General features: G+C 42.7%; 1 protein-coding gene across 1 annotated transcript in view; it reads right to left on the bottom strand.

Annotated features, from left to right (window-relative positions):
• The window catches only part of TBC1D9 (TBC1 domain family member 9), a 61,622-nt gene extending 46,362 nt beyond the window's left edge, over positions 1 to 15,260 (bottom strand). The window contains exon 1 of the mRNA XM_015411609.1: positions 14,914 to 15,260. Within this exon, the coding sequence (XP_015267095.1) occupies positions 14,914 to 15,040 (127 nt within the window). The 5' untranslated portion in view covers positions 15,041 to 15,260. The remainder of the gene's footprint in view (positions 1 to 14,913) is intronic.
• Between the last annotated feature and the right edge of the window lie 1,075 nt (positions 15,261 to 16,335).

Here is a 16,335-nt window from a genome sequence, read left to right as displayed (position 1 = left end):
CTTTCTGCAAAATCCACTTGCAATAAATTCAGTGAAAGCAAACTCCAAAGTGTAGATTGGATTGTTTCTGAACTCTGCCAACAGACTCCATGTATCACATGGTGATATCTGAGCCTGCATTTACTGCCTTCCACGAGAAATGTTTCATTCCAATGGCAGGAGATCAGAACAGGAACAAATGCAACAGGACAGATTTCAGCCTCTTTCTGCAGTGTTAATTTGCAGCTAAATCCTGGTCAGGTTATTCTATCCATGTGACACCATTATAAAGCAAAATAGAGGAACCCATGAAAGCATGAACATAAATATAAACATGGAAGTAATTGACATGGAATAATGTCAAAGTTACATGGAAGCTTTAAGTAAAAAAACTAGTAAAAAGTCCCTTAAAATGATTTTAGTATGATGATTTGCAAACATCTTTCACTTTGAGGAAATTTCACTATGCATCAGAGAGAGTCCCTCATTTTTTATTGGTAAGACTTCAAATAATTCTTCAGCTCAAGTTAAACGTTTTACATTCAAGGATACCCTGCCACATCTTGTACTTCCTGAAAAACTGGTTTTGTTGCCTTTATGTGTCTCCTTGGACTCCAGACTGCTGAGAGGCTGAGATACTAATTCATAGGAAGTCAGTGGCAATTTAAAAAACAACAACAAATACAGTCTATATTGGTGATATTCTAGAGCTTGTGACTTTTCTTCATGTAAATGTAAATGTTTCAGAATCTAGATGAACCCAATTTCTTGCAGCCTCTCTCTTCTATACTTTATTACCACATTTACAGTTACACTATCCATATATAAATTCCACTGTAATCGATTCCACTGTAATCGATGAAGTGAACAGCGGTATAAATTCCACTGTAATCGATGAAGTGAACAGCTTCTCATCACCTCGGGAGACTCTGAACCTCAAGAGTCATATTACCATAAAACTAAAGCTTGCCTGGAGTTGCAACATGTCTCGGTGCTTGGATATTCATATGCTGCATAATAAATGAGCAGAGGAATAGAAACAAAGCATTAATCTGCTATTAAGGAGTCAGAGTTCAACCCATAATGTTCAGCCAAGACAGCAGCTTACTCCCCCATATTTGGGACCCATTCTTTTAAATTGTTGTGTACAGCTGTGGTGTCCTGCCAGTTTCAACCCCACCCTAGATCCCCATTCTGCTGTTTCTCAGCTTTCATTCTGTATAATTCTGTTTCCAAGCTCTTTATCTATGTATCAGTCCTGTATCATGCTACCAGCTCCCTCTCTCCCTTTATTTCAGAGTTTGATGACTGACCCATCTTCTTCCACGCAGACAATCTTTTTTCTTGGTAATTTCAACAGTTGTGTTGATATCTCTTCTGAGTCTGACCCACAGATTTTCTACTTCCTTTCCTTCAATCTCTGCTTTTAGATGGATTCCTCCACAAACTTTGGGCACTTCCTCGACCTCATCTTCACTAAAAAATTAGCAGTCCCCCCCCCCCCGAACTCACTGCTGCGGAATATCCTCTGCCTGACCCTCACCTTATCTCATTCCACATTACACACAGTCTACCTGCACCACACTCCGCTTCTTGTATTTTCCGTGATCTGCAGTCAATTCATGTAGTGGCTTTCTTGGAAGCTTCCTCCCCACATACACACTTCAACTTTCTCAACAGACCGCAGTTACTCATTCAGGGTCGTTAACTCTTGATTTACTTGCATCAATTTCCTAGTAGAACATTCATCCCTCTCTGGCTCACATGCTCCATCTGATATCTCTGTTCAGACTTTCATGCAGTTAAATGCTAACACTTTTGTTCACTTCTAGACAAGAAGAAAAGAGCTGGCCGATTTTGTCCATTATATATTCACCCTTTTTCTTCTCAGCTGCCTTCTGCCAAGCTAAGCAACACAACAAAACTGCCCTGATCACCAGGTCTAAGAATTCTCAAAATCTCTTTTCCACTTCTGATGCTCTGTTAAAACCTGTCCCATCACCTCCTTCCTCCTTAAAACACTACATTCCTTCATAACTCTCCCACACCATTTCCCTCCTCTTTCAGTTCTTCCTTCACCTCCTTTAATCCTTTCCTCTCCCCACACCCACACCTCACTTAATGAGTCACCTACCCTACTGGCCTTATCCAATTTCGTCACATACTACCTTGATCCAATTCTCTCCCAGTTTTTGGTTGCCAACTCCTCTGCCATTGTTTCCCAACCTCTCCTCTGGCTCCTTCTCTACTATGCTCAGACATGCCTGCTTGTCCCATTCTGAAAAAGCCACCACTTGATTCACCTCCCCCTCAAACTGGTAGCTGATTTCCACTTTGCTCTTTTATTCTCATTGTCACATCCTCCACTTCATGTCTCTTGATGTCACTGTCTGTGACTGCCCACAGCTGCTTCTCTTCTTCCCTAACTGCTCTTTCAGTGTTTCCACAGGGGAAGCCTTTGCCTCTGCCTTCCCCGTCTCTGCTGGGCTTCCTTAGGAACCTATCCTTGGCCCACTCTTTCTCTACACATCATCCCTGATTGGCCACGTCTAACCTGATGGCTTTAGCTGCCATAAACTGATGACATCCAACCCACTCTGAGCTTACTTCTCCCCTCCAACCGTTTGTTCAATATTTCCACTTGGATGTCTCTTCACCACCTCAAGCTCAACTTATCTAAGACACAACTTCTCATTTTTCCTCCCAGTCCTTCATCTCACTCTGTGCTCTCCACATTCATCACCATCAAATCTGTAAAATAGGCACAAACCCTTGCCTTTGTCTTTTGTATATGAGCAAAAGAGAGATAAGTCTGCTACCAATTTGTTACTTCTCTCTTTACAATATTCCTTAAAAAAAAGATCTTCAGCACCGTCAAATAACTCTACTGTTTCTCCTTTGACTGCCTGAAACTGCCTCCCCCATCATCTCCATGACGCCACTTCTCTCACTTCCTTTTCTGCAAGACATTTGGCACAGCTTAGTTTAAATACAGAATGAAAGTACAAGTATGCATAGTTGAAATGAAGGCATACTCTTCACTGTTCATTCTTCTCTCTTTGTGATATCCCTTATGATAAATTTGAGACTGTAAGCTTCTCAGGACAAGGATCCATGTTATTGTATTTGGTAAAGAGAGCATGCACATTGATAACACTATGTAAAAAACCCCAAGCCAACCATTAACTCATTCAACAAAGCCTCTAATAATTACATTGGACTATATACGTCACCTAGACTAACACAATTTTATGCAACAGCCTATGAGCTTTAACAACGAGGACATCACTGTCAGTTTGGGCAACAATGTACAGAGACACTACATGCTAGTATATAACAATCACGTAAGATCTGTATCAACCAAATTCCAAAAAATAAGATTTGTTCATTAACAATCAGGCACTTGCAGCAAGCAGCAAGTGACTGTTTTCAGTAATAACATTTCTTCAATATTCAAAATCTAGTTTCTTGGGTTACATTTCTTAAACAGCTACCCTTTGCATTGTCCCCAGAAAGGGTGTGTGTGTGTAACTAGATTGTCTGCTGAATGGTCTGGTAACTACGGTTGCCAGCTCCAGGTTAGGAAATTACTGAAGATATGGGGGATGATGCCCAGGAAGGGTGGTGTATAATGCACAGAGTCCCCCCCTCCAAAACAGTCATTTTCTCCAGGGCAGCTGATCTCTGTTGTCTGGGGATCAGCTATAGTTCTGGGAGCAGGTGAGCAGTCTCAGTTGTCTGTTACCTAGCATTTTTTTTGTTTTTTATTAGAATCCCAGGGTCCATCAGCTGAGCCAGCCATAAAAGGCAGTTCAGAGCACAGCCAGCCACAAAGTTAGTTTAAGGGTGCAGCCAGTCATAATTACTTCTTCCAAGTACTGATTGATCTCCCCAAACCTTATTCTCAAAACAGTTTGCATAGGATTGCAACAGGTACTCTCAGAAGGTCAAATGTACAACCCAGTAGTCGTTAAGAGTGCAGACTCTAATCTGGGAGACCCAGGTTTGCTTCCCCACATGTCCACATGCAGCGGCTGGTGTGACCTTGGGTCAGTCATAAGTTCTTTCAGAGCTGTTCTCTTATAAGCAGTTCTTGAAAGAGCTCTCATAGCCCCATCTACCTCACAGGGTGTCTGTTGTGGGGAGGGGAAAGGGAAGGAGATTGTAAGCCATGCTGAGACTCCTTCAGGTAATGAAGAGCAGGGTATAAATCTCCTCTTCTCTTCTTCTGTTATAATGGAAGCTTACATTTCAGTTTTCATTTTTAATAACATCACATGATTTCGTTACTACATTTTGTTAAAAATCCTATTTTGTTAAAAGCTGAAGATGCTGCTTCTTGCTCACATTTCAGCAAACAGTAGTAGAAGTTTGCACTTGCATGGTAATAAGTGCCTGGAAAATGTGCAAAGCTGTCAATATGTCTAGAAGAATTGCTGATGGTTTTAAAGGGTCATAGTGATGCTCTCTCATTTTTTAAAAATAAGAAGTACTGAGGTTTGTCTGGAAGACAAGATTTTAAAGCTGGACTCATAGACTCTGGTTTTTTGGGGTTTGTGGTCTGTCTCATTCCAGCCTCTGGAGAAAAATGAAGTCCATAGCAGTATAATTCTTTCCTCTTGGGAAGAGGCTGAAGTTGGTTCCCAGTTCCTTACTCATAGTTCCTAGTTCCTTATTTGCAAATCCAACCACAAATATTGATGACACTTGAAGCAATCTGCTTTAGACTAGACCAAATCAATTACCCTCCAAGGCAGCCCTGCAAGGCCTCCAAATAGCTTCAAAACAGGGTGCCCTCAGCACAAAATTAAAATTAAGAAACTGGGAGGCAGTTTTACCTTGAAACAAGCTTTGAGTCACCCTGAATCATATTACCTCAAACTCTGGGGACTGTGCCTTACAAGGGACACAGATTGTTCCCTAGCCAAAAGCCAGGGTGAAGACATCCGAAGTCAGGTGCCCCCCAGAAATTGTATAGATAAAATGTACTGGATAAAGAACTGGACAGCTGCATGTCTTCTGTACCCCGCAAGACGTTTCAGGCCACGCAAAATCATACATGGTGCTATGTGAGTGCGCTTTTCCCTCTTTTCCTGGGATACTCAGGGACAGATAAGAGAGAAAAGTCTAGTTTTGTTTGATACAAAAATGGAGTACAGAGAAGATGGAAGCAAAGCCCCGCTCTTCCAAAACACCTTGCTGTGCTTCATTGATTCCAGTATTTTCCTCCCAGTCTGGCTGACTTCCAGCACCGGAGCCAGGAGAAAATATGCTCCAAACAACAGAACAGAGACTGCTTGCCCACATGCTCTGGTTTTATTTAAAAATAGACTCCCTCTGGTTTTACAAGAAGGGCAGGCTCACACACATTGGGTAATTTCCCATGGCTGCGTTTACATACAATAAATGTAAATGTATCAGAAAACTCAGATACTAAATCAGTAGCTCTGTCTTGCACAGGTAGATCATCACAGATTTCACTCATATCTCATTGGTATATGCCTTCTCTTTGCTACATCCAGGCTGGGAAGTCTTGAGTCTCAGTTTCTATCCTACTTCCTCCCCAGGTCTCTGCAACCTTGCCCAACAGCAACTACAACCAAAGTCTTTCTCCTTCTGGCCACTACCAATGGGCAGCCTGGTGTGTGAAATGCCTTGGCTTGATGGCAAGCACTTTTCAAGCTGCAGCTCCTGCTCGGTTAAGGGCCAGAAGGCAAGAGCCAGCCAGGCCCACCTATGAAACTCCTTTCCAAGTGAACACAGTAAGTGGCCCTGAATCTGCAAGATCACTAAGCCAACCCAGCCAACAGGAACTGTAATGATGGTGGCAGTGCACATGGCAAAATGTGACGTAGTGAGCCTGGCTTTCACATTACCTAGCAGTTTTCTCACTGGCTTTTACTGTCTTGCCTACTTTCTCCCAGGCTAAAAGTTAAACTGAATTCTGGTTTCCTCTCAGCAGGGAGATTTTATTTGGAATAGAACAGCATTGCTGGTGGCAGCTGGTACAGGCCACTCAAACTTGCACAATAGCCACTAGGTAGGGACCCTCTCTGTCCCCAAGCTGCACACAACTACACCTCTGTAGCTCCCACAGTAGTATCGGGGCTCTGAACAGAATGCCTTGGCCAAGCAGGCACAGAGCACTAGCCAAAGCGGTGGTCACTAGTTCCCCTACAGTTTTCCTGGTGCATACTAATCAAGGGCAACTGGTCAATGAAAATTTCTGTCCACCCCGGTTCTATCCCTCTATATACCCTGTAAAATCATACCTGTGGACATTTTGTTAATGACAGAGAAGTAATTAACTAAGAAGCCTGGATAGGAACCTGAAGCTCAGTAAGTGCCCCTAAATCTGCAAGATCACTAAACTAATGACTCCACTACATACTCAAGACATTTTGTTTTGCAACATGTGATGCACAAGCAAGTCCCAAGCACTCAACACACTTACTTAGCATTCAGTGAATCTCAGCTTTCACTGCAAAAAGTATTTCTCTAGCTCTTGTGGTTGTAATCTGATCTTGGTGCATCGTAATAAAAACATGAAAGTAATTTGCCTACCCTATCTTTGAGAAATGTGCACTGGTTTGTTGATGCAGAATTCAGGGAGAGAGCAGAACTACATTGTTTCCTGTCTCAATATCTAAAGCCCTGGTGCAATCAATTTAGAAAGTCTGAATCAGCAGCAATGGAAGAGGTGCCTGATGAGGACTAACAGTACAATCCTATGCAGAACCACCCCAGTCTATGCCCACTAAAATCAATGGGCACAGACTGGTGTAACTGTGCACTGGACTGCACTGCAACACACAGAAACAACATCTATGAATTTATCAAGCGGTAAGACACTGAAGCTGGGAGGGACTTCAGAAAAGGGGCAAAGCATGTCTAGGAGAAGCTAAGGGTAACCGAAAATATTACATTTTTCTACCAAGGTATCATAAACTGGAAACAAAACAGGAAATACCTTATAGAAGTGGTGTCCATTATCTTGGCAATTTTATGCTTGGAAGTTTAAATCTACCATTAGCAACTGCAGTTTCCCCCAGTGTCAACTCTCTTAGTACTAGAGATGTAAAATTTCCGGAAATTTTGAAGCTCGGGGAAAAAACCCCGTTTCCCCCCAGAAAAAAATGGGAAAAAATGCTACATTAGCACTTCTTTTTTCTTTTCCAGATTGAAAGTCATTCTGTTACTTTAGGAACATAAAATATGACTATGGACATTTTTACTTGGCATGAAATTAACACAACTAGCATATTAAAAATATAGTGTATCCAAACAATTATTACAAACAGAATACCCACCCACATACAAAAACAAAACTGAAACGGTTTTCTTTTCTTGTGACAATAGCACCTCCTAAAGGAAGAAATGCATCTTGTTCTTGCATTGGAGAGTTCAGTTTGTAACCTAGGACTTGCTTGTCCTCAGTGCACAGAAATTAGATCAATCTGAACCATACATATTTTTTAGAAATGATTTGGAAAATATTTGAACACTTTGTCTTAAAATATTTTATTCATCATGTTAAAATAAAATGTTCCATAATCAATTTCTTTTCTTTTTTCTATTTTTCGGGGAAAAAATGGAAAAAAAGTTTCCCCCCCAAATTTTTCTGGGCCTTCACATCTCTACTTAGTACCGTTGAATTTGTAATAATCAGGGAAGTGGCACCTGATGTGAGCATACATTTAGCATTATAACTACTGGATAAATCCTCTGTCTGAAAGTGCTGGTGAAGTACCAGCCTCAACAGTACTGTAATTACAAACAGCTGATGCACAGTTGCCAAGTTCTATTTATCTGTTGAGTAAAATCTTTGTACTTGTTAGGGAAATACAGAGAAATGTCCTTAACAAAGGTTTTCCTAGCTGAAAAGTTATGAATGTAGCAAGAGAAAGAGAATTATTCACCTAGTCAATGGATTTCAGAAACATGTAGAGTTATTTGAAACACGTTTGGCGAACTCTGTAAATTTTGTTTGCTAACACAATCATAAGTACGCTCAAGAATTCATGCTTACAAAGCAGGAAAGCCTAACTCCTAGATAACTGGTGAAGTTATTTCCCTGAAGTTCCAGCTCTGACAACTGTCAAGAGAAAATTTTAAATACCACATTCTGTATTTATCAATTGCCTGTGTTAACATGTGTCTAACAGAATCCTCTCTATATGTATTTTTTGGATAACCAATAGGCTACTTTAAAAAGAAACAGATTGATTCAGGGATAATTCTACAGTAGTAAACATTTGATTGACTGCACATTGAAACTTGCAATTTCACATGCATTAAAGTTTATCCTGTCACAACAGGAATTTCCAGTTAGTAAACAAGCCAAATAAAAATCCTTCATGTGCCATATTCAGATATGGACTTCTTATTGGAATCATACAATAGTTATGCCTGACAACTCTGTTCAGCAATCAAGGTTATTTTGGGAGTACACTCAAAATGGAAGGGCTGAATATAATCTGCATATTTTATTTGCACACAATCAACTACATTTGCATAAATCTTTGGATGCCAGGACATAACTGATAAAACATGTTACTAATTCTGTGATGCTCATCAAAGTTTTGGGTTTTGTTTGTGTGTATAGTTTTGTTACGCTTAGATCTGACCTGGTTCATACCTCATTTATTATGCTGCTTCAATGAGCCAAGGAACAGATAAACAGGTAATGATGAAGTAATTCTCGTTCCTTTGTTATGAGCCATCACTTCCCCTTACTTCAGAAGGGAACTCATGTGGCTCACTTGTTTTTTTAATATATTCTACAAATACATCACAGACCAGACTTTGTTATGTTTCATGAGTCCACCATCATCAACTAACTTTGACAGGAATAAGCCCTATTGGGCCATGGGGTGGTTTTTAAAATTTTTTAAAAACAAACAAATTACTTATGTGGCGAAGCAGTAGAGAATAAAGGGCAGTTGAAAATTTCACAAAAACTGAGTATGGCAGCCTAGAATCCAGGCCAGTTAATGTGAAAGGGAAAAGGAGGGCGGGACTGTGTGTGGGACTGCTGTAATGTTTCTGGGACAACTCTTGACCTGCTTGCTCTCCTCCACCTGCATGTTCTACTACTCCTATGCAAAGTACAGAAAATGCATAGAACTTAACATCGCACTAATAATAAAGCATTTAAAATAACTATGACAGCATGTCTTATGAGAAAACAGCATTATTTGGCTTAGTAGCAACCATACAGCCATTCTGCACACAAAGCTACTATGTAAAAACATAGCAGACTAACAGGTCATGTTTTAATATCTGAAGTTCATTTTAATTTGCAACAAAGCAGGAAGATTGGAAGAAGCTAATTACTTGTGACAACCATAATGGTGGCCTGCAGCATAACTTTTGTTTAATAATCAGAATTAAAACACAGTTATTATAATTATATTTATATCCTCATTTATATCTGCTCATATGTGTCTTCCAGTTCCCTCCCATCTAAGACTATGATCAGGTCCATAAACAAGCTTCAGCATACTCTAGCATCAGCCACTCCCAAAATACCAAATGGGTCAAGAAAACTTTCAATCCTTCATACCTAAGTTCCTTTAATCAGAAACATCTCATTACGTTTTGAGTGCCAATGTAGTGGGGGTAGAGTGCTGGACTAGGAACCCGGAGACCCAGGTCTGAATCCTCACTCTGCTGTGGAAGCTTGCTGAGATTCAGAGACCTTGGGCCAGTCACACCCTCTCAGCCTAACCTATGTCTTAAGGCCAGTGTGAAAATAAAATGGAGGAGAGGAGAACAATGTAAGCTGCTCTGGGTCCCCATTTGGGAGAAATGCGGAGCACAACGCAGTAAATAAATACATATGTATATAGAGTTAGCTGCTTTTAGACAATGTTCTACTAGTTCATCTGAATGTCCAGGAATTACTTTTTAAAAATTAAAGCTGAAAAAGAATCCCCTCTAGCACCATGGTAGGGAGAGGATGGAGGGAAAACACTAACTGCTGGAGAAAAGTCTACATAAAAGTCCTGTGTGGAAGCTCTGCTCCCAGTGTGAATGCCTCTGCGTTCATGGTGGTGATGTCAGAGAAATAGAGAATCCTCAGAATGCGGGTGGAGCATGGTCTTTTCAGCAAGACCAGACTGTATCAGGCATGTCTGGCATCCACTGAAGACTGTTTTCCATAAAATATTCTGTCAATCTTTAAGAACATGACAGATTCTTTTTGCATTCCATGATTCCATTATTGATCCCTGATAAGGAATGGAGTAACAAGAGTACGCTGGCTAGAGTAAAAAAAAATATTTATGATCTCATGATACCTAATTGATTTATCCGCTGTAATGATTTCAAGACTTCTTTTAATTTCTCCTGTCAAATTCTCTTAAATTTACTCCTGCAGTTAAAATGTTGGCAGCTGAGACCACTTCTAAACTCATTCAAGGTATTACAAAATACAGCATCCTCAAACCTTTATCTCAGTGTACCTAATAATGCTACACAAGTTCAAGATGTAGCATCTCCATAATGCTGCCACACTAAGCCATATGTTACCAACTAAGCAAAACTTTTTCATAAAACTGGGAAAAAAACAAATACTTCTGAATTTTGAAAAGATTTGTCAATGCTTAGAATATATTATTTGGTCAAAGACCAAAGTTGTCATTCAAATTCAGACTTATCTTCTGTATCAAAGCTTTGTTTTAGAATAAAAGTCCTCTGCAGTGGCAATACTTTAATGGCTGACAAACAGATTTCTAAGTAATTCAGTTACTTTGAAGACCTGTATGAAAATCTGCTCATTCAGGAACTGTGCACGAACCATGGCTGATTGGGTTTTTTTTATATATATAAAACTCTTGGTATAAGAACACACACCAATTGCCAGTTCTGCTGTGATCTCCAAAAATATATTTATTACTCAGAAGCTACAAAACTTACAGTGACATCAATGTGCTTCTCTAAATATTAACTAGTCGTTACATATGTAAACACTAATTTTTCTGTAAATTTATCTTTCTTATTATGTATGCCTTTGTATAAGTTATTTTTGTACAGACTAGCTTTGTATATGCTTTCCAATGCTGCCACTATGCCAGATTCCCCATGAAAAAATATGCCATCTAATTATCTTAAAATAAACTATGGCATATACTTGTGCAGGTGCTCTCTGTCCAGTTTGTGTCAAGCTAAACACCAAGGCTGCAATGGACAGCTCCACACCAGTATGAACCTACCTCCACAAACCCTGTTTTTACAAAACAATTCATTATCTAGCAATGGCTCTCACTTCCCTTAAGCATCTGAATGGAAGCTTCCCCCAAAAAAACATTGGAACCCTGCTGATGCTGCCGGAGCACTTACAGAATCCAAAGAAAAACAACAGGACTAAATAAGGATTTGAAGTACACAATACTGCACACTTACACAAGTAGGCACTTACAGCATCATTTCAAAAATTACCATATGCTTATGGACCATAGCTTAAAGAAGAGATGTATTCAAACAACAAGTGAGAAGTTTCTACTTCTATGCTGACAGTACAATCTTAAACAGTGTTGCAACCTCCTAAATCAATTGGCTTAGAAGAGAGTAACTCTTCTTTGGGATTGCATTTAAGTACAAACTGGGTAAAAACATACAGGAATCAGACCACTGGCTAATCTAATCTACTGCCTGCATTGATTGACAGAAGCAACTATGGAGGAAGAAATTTCATCCTGCCTTGTTACCTGTTATCTCGTTTCGTTAAAATGTAAGAGACTCAATCTGGGATCTTTTAAATGCAAAATACATGCTCTACTATTTAGATTTGGCTCCTGCTAATCTAATCAAGTGCTGAAAATGAGGCAACTAAGCCCTTTAGACAGTAAAATCGGTTTCGCTGAAGTACTACAAGCTTTCCCAAGGCAAAAAATAATCTTGCAAATTGGGTCTTCTTTTAGATCTGCTTTTGCTTGTAAATTGACATCATTTGCCCAGACTTTGTTGTTGTTCACTCGCACATCTTCGTGACATCTTTTAGGGGCCAGACAGCCAGGGCCAAAATTTCTCTCCCCCCCCCTCCCGCTCTCACACACACCCCTACTTGCTCAGGCAAAACAATCTTCCACAATAAATACCTGGTTATTGTGAAGTTACAGACTGAACTTTAGGCTTACAGAAAGGTAATAAAAATAGTGCTTTCAACAAATCTCATGAACATGTTATACAGATCTAGCAGGAGTCAGTGGCTGGTGCTCAACTTAGAAAGTCCAAACTGAATCACTGTTCAGTTGTGGTTTTTCTACATATTCAAAACAGGAGCTCTTGTTCTCCATGGGGACCTTATATTTTCTGCAAGGTATATTTGGAAAGGCCTCAAACAGCTTTTTGAAGCAGACATGGTTACAGTGACCCATATTTGTTAAAACCCTACTTTACAGAATTAAAAATTAGAAAAGGGGATCTTAATAAGCTATTATGCAGTTCCGTTGCAACTGTTTGAGTTATGAAAGATCAATGCTGATAATGAGTGTGAGGGAGGGAAGCAGAAGTTGGAAGGGGGTTATGATTAATTTCTGCACTTTTCATGCTGGTAATTGCCCAAGGGAAGTATAATGCAAATGACAAACCACAATGATTGGGGGGGGGGGGGAGACAGAATTGTCACTTTGTGTGAAGGAATCATAATACAGAATGCCAGTTGTTAAAGGAAAAACCTTACCGAAAAACAAAAACAAGCCTTTCCAAGACACTTGAAGCAAAATACGCATACATACACAGGCTGCCTCAATAGGCTAAAATTAATAACACTGTATTGCAAAATGTATTAACATTCTATCAAGCTCACCTGCCCCCCTCCTCCCTGGTTTTCATACTTTTAGGGCCATCTCAAACATTAAATACTTGTAGATACCATCCGAATTTTACTGCTAGTATTCTACAACCAAGACTGAATTATACAACGGACATCCATATAAAGCACAGCCATACAGATGTAAAAAAACAAAAATCTGATTTTCTTGCTTCCATGATACCATGGAAGCAGCAAATGCCTTAGGTGAGCAACTGTAGTTGCATGCATGATCGCAACTACTGTAAACATTTAATGATTCTTCTATTACATCTCCATGGAACAATGAATCTGGGATGTCAAGTTCAGGATAAGACCAATGAAGAGCATCTTAAAGTATAAAAGATTGACAGAGTTATGCAGAGTTACTCCACTGACATGGGTCTAAGCTTGCATTAGTGCTGGAGAAGACTCTTGAGAGTCCCTTGAACTGCAAGAAGATCAAATCAGTCAATCCTAAAAGAAATCAACCCTGACTGTTCCCTGGACGGCCAGATAATGAAACTGAAGCTCAAATACTTTGGCCACCAAATGAGAAGGGAGCACTCCCTGGAGAAGACCCTGATGCTGGGAAAGATTGAAGGTCAAAGAAGACGGGGACGGCAAAGGATGAGATGGTTAGACAGTGTCATCGATGCAACAAACATGAAATTGAGCCAACTTCAGAGGACAGCGGAAGACAGGAGGGCCTGGCGTGATCTGGTCCATGGGGTCGTGAAGAGTCGGACTCGACTGAACAACAAAGCCTGCATAGGAACATATTGCTAACGTGGTGTTAAGTTTTTTTTTGGGGGGGGGGGAACAAAAGATCATGCCACTATATGTATCAACCTTTCGAATAGTTTTTGCTGCAACAGCAATTCTGCCAGAAGTTTAAAACGGCTAAATGAGTCATGATTTACCATTTTCTGAGAATATATTTTATTCAATTTATACTCCACCCTCCCCACCAAGGCAGGCCCAGGCAAATGATGTTAATCTCTGTTTGAACATCAACAAGCATAAAAGTGAGAAGTGCCACACGTTCCTGGCATTTGACTTAATGTTCTTGGTTCGATTTTCATTTGGTCTTGGAACAGTTCTCCATAACCCAACCATGCACACATGTAGCCTACTGAAAGAATGAACTGAAAATTCAGTAATGAAAATGGTCCTTGCTCCATTGTTCATTTATTACTGTAAGCCACAGAAACTGATGTTTGGGAAATTATCCTAGCTCACATGAGCCAGATAGATTTGATCTTAGTCAGAGAAAGAAGCAGAGTGCGCCAATGACTACAGAACTGGACTTGGAAGGTCCATTCACTGTGTGACCTTAACAAGTTCCTATGTTTTCATTCCCAGCATGGCAACTCCAAAATAAGATGAGCAATGACCAACATTTACAGCCCTTTCAAAGAAAAACAGGAAAAACATCTATATTACTAAGTTCAGTGCATCTTACTCCTAAGTAAGTGTGCACAGGATCAGAGTGTTCAAGTTCCATAAGCATGATTAATATTATTTTAACTCTATTTAACTCTCCAGCAGTACCTTCTTGGACTCTATCCATTGGGATGTTCCCACAGGATTTCTAGAGTGTTGCAGATTTTTTAAAAAATCAGTAGACAATCCTCTTTCCAGCTTTATTGAGATGCAGATTATGCAGCCATCCACATGATAAAATGGCAAAGACATATTCAGGCAACTAAACAGGATTTACTGCCTGAGTGGCCACTGTGGTGGATGATGAAAGGTGGCATTAAGGCCCTGGGGTTTTCAAGGCAAGAGATGCTCAGAGGTAGTTTGGCATTGCCGGCCTCTGCGTAACAACCCTGGCCTTCCATGTTGGTGTCCCATCCAAATACTGACCAGGGCCAATCCTGTTTAGCTTCTGAGATCTAATGAGGCTGGGCCAGCCTGGACCACTGCACACCCAAGTAAACACATCCTAAGTGAATGGTGGCCGTGTGGCATGTGCGGCTCCTGCACCAAGGTATTAGATGTCAGTCAAATGAAGCACGCATAGGAACAACCATCCAAGAGGGAGGGATCCACAGCGTTCGGACATTCAAAGTGGCCCCTCCCAAGGGAGAAGACACACAACTCTCCCCTCCACATTAGCGCACGCGTGCCCTTACCAGCGAGCCCTCCGCTGCCTCCATCTCCTCCGTGCCCCTTCCTTCTCTGCAAGATGAAGTACGGGTTGGCCCTTTCCGTGATCCACAGGGCGTTCGCCAGCAGCACCTCCTCCGGATTCACCCACATGCTCCGGCCAAGACAAAGGCAGCCCGACCGGGCTCGCGCCGAGGTTCGATTCGCCTTAAACCACGCACAGCCCGGGAGGTGGCTCCCAAGACCCAGCTAAACCCAGATACAAGCCCCGGCCACAGCTAGAGGCATCGGAGGGGGACGGAGGCAGAAACGACGACGGAGGCGGCGGCATCCCCCCCCCTTCAGCCCTGATCAGCTGCTTTCGGCGGTGGGGAAAAACAGCCAGCCGCCGAGGCACGACCGGCCGGGGACGCGGAGACGAGCACAGCGGTGACCTCAGCCAGCATCAGCGGCACCCGCGGCGGCTGGGCGCGCCCAAGCTCACCACCAGCCGGCAGCAGCGCCGTCTCACTGCATTCGAGCCCCTGGAAGGATCCGGCTGCAGGAAAACGCCCCCCCCCCCCCCTACCACCGCGGGGAAATCCAGAGGAGGGCCGATCTACCTGGCACGGAGCGCGGAAGGGCCTCTCGGCTCCCCTTTAAACCGCGAACGCCTCCCGCACATAGACCCCCCCCCGCCTCTTAATCAAGCCTACAAGGAAAGGTCCCGCATTATCAATGCGACGGGATCGGCTGTGCAAGCACCGCCGTCGGCGAAACAGCCCTCGGGGACCGCGCTCAGCGAAGCCTCCTGGGGACTCGCACCCTCTGGACTGGTGCTATCCGGAGCGCCGCCAAGCCTCGGAGAACACGCCCCTGCGCTGCCGACGCACCCCCTCCCGGCTGAAAAGACACGCGCGAATGACTAGATCCTGCCCCTCTCCAAATCGCGGCGCGCGGGGCTCAAGCCGACGAAGGCACCCGAGCTCCTGCCCAATTCCTCCAAGGAGAAACGCGCGCTCCTGCTGCCAGGCTTCGGCAGAGAGGCCTCCTCCTCCTCCTCCTCCGGCAGCGCTCGTTTCCCGGCTGAGGCGATGGGCCTCCGCACAAGCGACCATCCGCAACCCCTTGGAGGACGCAGGGAACAAGCGGAGCGAGCCAGACTCCGGTTGCGCTGCAGCTGGGGGCGAGGGGAGGGTTGTGTTAGTGGCTGTGGCTGGAAAGAGCCGCAGAGAAGCCTTCCTCAGCTGTACGGCGTTACGAACAGGCGCGCGCGCGCGCGCAACGTCTCTCTCTCCCCAGCCAGGTTGCTATTGGGCGGGGCCAGCCCCCGAACAACCGGCGTCCCGCTCGCTAGTCGCTGTTTCTCTCTTCCCGCATTCCCAGGAGCCAGTCACGCGCTCCACCTGCCCGTCTGCATAAGCTCCGCCCCCTTCCTCTTGTGACCCAAGCCTGGTGCTTGCCGCACT

Source organism: Gekko japonicus, unplaced genomic scaffold (genome assembly GCF_001447785.1).
Source record: "Gekko japonicus isolate JY-2015 unplaced genomic scaffold, Gekko_japonicus_V1.1 scaffold11, whole genome shotgun sequence".
In the NCBI taxonomy this organism is placed as follows: Eukaryota; Metazoa; Chordata; class Lepidosauria; order Squamata; family Gekkonidae; genus Gekko; species Gekko japonicus.
Note: the sequence above shows the minus strand (reverse complement) of the source record. Positions and strands in the feature narration are given on the sequence as shown.